Raw genomic sequence first — 5031 nt, forward strand, 5'->3', positions numbered from 1 at the left:
GGTGAGGAGGGGGCGGGGAGCAGAGAGGAGAGGGAGAGGAAACACATGGTCCTCAGGACTGAGCCTGCCTGGCTCACCGGGGGTTTGGCACGTTGTACAGGAGCTGTCGGGAAGGAAACGCACCCGCCAGCTGGCAGGCTCTGTCCTAGGGGGCCTGTCCACCCAGCCGCCACCCGCCTACAGGCCTGGCCTGAGCGGTTCCCGCACATTTGCTCAGGGTGAGAGTGCCTGGATTTCTTGGGTGACTTGTGGAGGATCAAGAATAAAAAAATATTTTCTGTTGAAATATGAAGGGAAAAAACCCACCTTAAAAAAACTAGGCCTTTTAATCAGGAATGTGGAATTGAAAATGCTTCCCAAGTCTTATTTCCACAGTGTTTGAACAGCCCTAATGGAGATGGTGCGTCAGTGAGGGGATCCGGGCCAATTAGCGCAAAGCCCCTCTCCTCCCGCATCCTCGGACAGGGGCATCTGCTGGTGTCCCGGCCTCCAGATGGGTGGGGGGCAGGAGGTGTCATCAAGAGCTCTCAAGGCTCCCTCTCATAGGCTCATGCTCTGGTCACATCTGAGAGTCTTCCTGACAAGGGAGACATCTGTGACACCTTGAAAGTGTGACCCAGGCTGATGGCCAACCCAGCTGGGATGGCTGAGCCCCGGGTCCCGGGTGGGGACAGGAAATGGGGTTAGGCGAGAGTGCTCTGTTGCTGGTACTTGCGCCGGCGGGCACAGCGGGGGCAGCCCTTCTTCATCACGGCCTGACAGCTCTGGTGGAAGACGGTCTTGCATTCGCCACACCTGGGAGAAAGCAGCAAGCACTGCTGGGACCGATGGGCCTCCCGGGGCTCGAGGCTGGTCAGTGTTCCTGACGGGGGCCTGCCACCCACGGCACATGGCACTGCCTCTCCGTTCCAGGACAAAAGGTTCTTGCCACAGTGCTTACTAAGCCCCGCAATGCACACTTGTACTCTCTATTCTATTTCCCTTTTATAAATACTGCTGAGACTCACAAAACGATTTCTTGCCTATGTTTCAAAAACTCTGCACTTTAAAAAACTCAGCCCCAGGTCTGTTCAGAGGTCAAATGCGGGTCCGGGGACACCTACTGAAAATGAATGAATGCTCCCACCAGTTCAGTTTTCCACTCCTACATGGATTGGAATGGAGGTTTGGTGGATGAATTTTTCCATTTAGAGGCTTCTGATAATGAGCAATAACTGGGGACAAGAACAATTGTTACGGGGGCAGAGGCAGTGGCAGGTACCACCCACCAGGTGCCCGCTTTATGCCCGGCCTGTGCCAACACTCCAGGCCAGAAACTCATCCAGTTCCTCCTCCACCTGCTCATAGAGGACGAAACTGAGGTCCTCCCACCGCAACTCAAAGAGGCAGCAGACACCTCTTCTCCAGAAACACGGATGGCTCGGTGGAGGCAGGGAGTCCTGTGAGGGCTTGTCTTGTCCCCCTCCCTGGGCACCGGGCTGCTGCCTGGAGACTATGGGGGGGCCGGGTGGGAATGGGGGTGGGGCAGGGTGGCTGGCAGAGGGTCCGCATACCTGACTGTGGTGTCAAACTCAAAGGGGAAGATGATGTCATGGTGGTGGCAGATCTGGCAGATGAAGCCACGCTGGGTGCACAGGTCGCAGTGGTAGACGTGCTGGGAGGCAAACTCGATCAGGGACTTGAGGAATCCTTCATACACCCCGTCCGTGATCTGTGGAGGGCAAGCGCGGGCCACCGGGCCGTTTAAGCAGCTGTGCTGAGCCTGAGGCTGTCTGCAAGATGTGATCTGCTGCTGCTCCTGGCACCCTGCCTGAAGAACTCCTACCCCAAGAGGAGTTTCCTTCCACTTGGGCAAGAAAACCTCCCGGAATCAGGCCGAGCACGTGCAGCCCTTGCGCACGGAGGAATCCACTGTACCCTCCCTTGAGGAAAGGAACGTCGCAAACCCTCACCCCTCCCTCTGCCCTCCCTGCCAGGGAGGAGCCCAGACGCAGGGAAGGGGCTGAGCCCTGTGATCCTGGGCTTTGCTGCAGTGCCTGCCTGTCCCAGGGGCGCTGGGGGCTCAGCCACCGCCCAGGAAGCGTGGATGACGAGACACCCATTCCGAGCTACCAAAGAGCTGAAGATGGCCATCTTGACTCAGTAAACTGCAGGCACTCTCCCCCCACCCCATCATCTCCCTTTCTGATTTCTCCAGGAATAAGGTCCCTCTAGAGAGGTCTGGGGGGTGGCATTCTCACCTGCTGGAGGTCCGCGACACTGTACTTGTGAGGAGACTCCAAGAGATAATTCCTGTGGTTGAGCCTTCAAAGAAAACACAAGAGATTCCTTAGAAGGAACCCGGGCCAACCTGGGTTTGGTTTCATTCCCTCAGCGCTGCTGACCAGGCATAAACAGCTCCCGCCTGGGCGGAGCAGTCAGCCGCCTGGGCTTGGGACCTGGGCTTCCAGGTGAAAAGCTGTTGGGACCTTGGGTAAGTTACTTAACCTCTCTGAACCTTAGGTTTCCTCACCTGAGAAAGAGAGCTGTTCTGAGGATGAAATAATTTATTTAAAGCATCTGGCACAGTGCCTCGTACATAGTAAACAAGGAATAATTATTAACCACAGTTGATAACACTGCACTGTATAACTGAAATTTGCTAAGAGTAGAACTCAAATGTTCTCTGTCTCTGAGACACACACACACGCACACACACACACCCCATGTATATATATAAAAATATATAAAATATGTGAGGATGATGGATATGCTAATTAACCAGATGGGAGGAATCCTTTCACAATGTAATCATATGTCAAATCATCACAACATACACTTTAAATGTCTTACAATTTTGTCAATTATACTCAATAAAGCCACAAAAATTTTAATTTGAAGATATAAAAAAATAAATATCTATTTAAAAACTAATAATGATGAGGATGATGAGGAAAGCTAACGCTTGGTACCGGGAATGGGACTAAGCTTTATATATATTAACTCACTTAATTTTCACAAGACTCCTGTGAGGTTGACACTATTATAACCCCCATTTTGCAAGAGGAAATGGAGGCCCAGAGAGGTTAAATAACTTGCCTGTGGTCACACAGCTAGTAAGTGGCAGAGCTGGAGTCTGAACAAACGCAGGAGTCTGGCTCCAGAGCCTGCATCCTTTCCACCCAGTGAATGCCTGTAGGTGTTAACTGTTGTCATTATTGCCACCATTACATACCAGGGACAGGGCTGGGGACAGAAATGCACAGGACATGGCCTCTGCCTTCCTGTAGCCCCTGGTCTAGTGGAGGGACAGACATTTAAGCATCTGGTTTCAGTGCTATGGGAGAGGAGCTGAGACATGTCCTGAGTGCAGCAGATCCCATTTCAGAGATGGGGGAGGGCGGGGGGTGGGGGAGGCAGAGGACGAGAGCTCAGCTGCCAACCCAGCTCTAGTTTCCACCTCACCAATGGCACAGATCCCAAGGGTCACATCCTGAGAGATGGAGAGGAAACACCTGCAGAAATTCCCCTGGTACAAAAACTTGTCTGGCCTTGCTGTGTGTCTGTGTTGGTACTGGGGTTGGGGGGAGAATTCTCCCAGTCTGAGGAAGCGTGGGAACCTGCCCCAGGACGCTCTGGACATCTGGAGGCGGGAAGGTGCCAGGCCCCGCGGCATCTGGAGTGGGTGCTTGGCTTTGCCCACCGCGTGGCCTCAGTTGTGGTCCATGGGTGACCCCACCCAGGGCCGAGATGGCAAGTTCCACCAGGCAGACAGGCAGGCCAGGCTGTGCTGCGCGGGGTGAGGATGCGGCCACTGTCCGCTCAGCTCAACATGCTGGTCTCCCCAGTAAACTTCCAGCTTTCTGGGAACAGGACGCTGCCGTTTATCACCAGGAAAATGCAGGGGGTGCGAGGTGCACAGGCTATTCCTGCACCGGCAGGAAGGGTGGGGTTGATTTGGATGGAGACTCCTCTGCCCACAGTCGTGGAAGCCCAGGGGGCCAGCCAGGCCCAGGGCCTTCCCTACGAGCCACCTACCCTGGGTCTGTCATACCCTCAAGTGAGGCCATACAACTGTTGGGGGAGATGAGGTCAGGGAGGAGTCCCCTTTGCCAGGGCAGCCCCCTGAGAGAAAGGGGATCCCACATCCTGTTTCTCCTCAGCCCTTCCCGTCCTCTCACCCTTCACGCTGGCCGACTCAGTCCAGGCCTCCTCACCTCCTGGGCCAATTCCTACACCAGCACCCACGCTCCACTGCTGCTAAACTGGTCTTTCCTAAACTCCTGACTGAACGTGACCGTCCCTTGCTCAAAACCCCTCAACAGCTCCCCACTGCCGGCAGCATAAAATCCAGACGCCTTTGCTGTGGCACAGGGGACCTTCGAGGTCTGGCCCCTGACCCACCACCTGGCTGCCCTGAGCCCCCCGAAGGCCCTGGCGAGCCGTGCTCCTGCCCCGCCTCCATGCCGTGGGTTCCCTTAGCCAGGAAAGCGGGCCCTCCCTTCTGCTTTCTTCTCTGCTTCTTTTGCTGAACCCCAGTTCACTACATACGTGATGCCGTTTGTGTTGTGGCAACTCTGTTCTCCTGTGTGAGGACCAACTGGGGTCTGGAGCATCTAACAGAACTGATGGTGGCCAGACTAGAGAAGGGGGATCCCAACTTTCTGCTTGACTCTCTTTCATACTATTTGAATACTATCTTTGTAAAGAAGAAAAAGAAAAGCACTTTTTCTTTTTAAAAGAACAAAAGAAATGAACTTCACAAACCCTCAGCTGATGCCACCTGCTCCGGGAGCTCCCCAGGCCCTCCCTTCCTTCTTCATGGCACACGCCGCCCTGACCCAGGGCCATTTGTCCACCTGTCCCTGTCCCACCCCAGACACTGAGCCCCTCATGTGGCCCTCACCACAACTCTGGTAAGCCACGTCAACACAGGGATCACTGGCCCATTTTACAGACAAGAAAGCTGAAGCTCAGAGAGGTGAAGCAACTTCCCTGGGTCACACAGCGGATCTGGGGCCAGGCGGAGGCTGCGCCTGGGCTCTTTCCCCC

The 5031-nt window shown here is 54.7% G+C and overlaps 1 protein-coding gene across 1 annotated transcript in view; it reads right to left on the reverse strand.

The window, feature by feature from the left end:
* Nucleotides 1-683: 683 nt before the first annotated feature.
* Nucleotides 684-5031, reverse strand: part of PLEKHM1 (pleckstrin homology and RUN domain containing M1) — a 42391-nt gene continuing 38043 nt past the window's right edge. The window contains exons 9-11 of the mRNA XM_007455145.1: nt 2241-2304; nt 1554-1711; nt 684-795 (exon numbers count right to left, since the gene is read on the reverse strand). Coding sequence (XP_007455207.1) covers nt 684-795; nt 1554-1711; nt 2241-2304 — 334 coding nt within the window. The remainder of the gene's footprint in view (nt 796-1553; nt 1712-2240; nt 2305-5031) is intronic.

Source organism: Lipotes vexillifer, unplaced genomic scaffold (genome assembly GCF_000442215.2).
Source record: "Lipotes vexillifer unplaced genomic scaffold, Lipotes_vexillifer_v1.1 scaffold1639, whole genome shotgun sequence".
Lineage (NCBI taxonomy): Eukaryota > Metazoa > Chordata > Mammalia > Artiodactyla > Lipotidae > Lipotes > Lipotes vexillifer.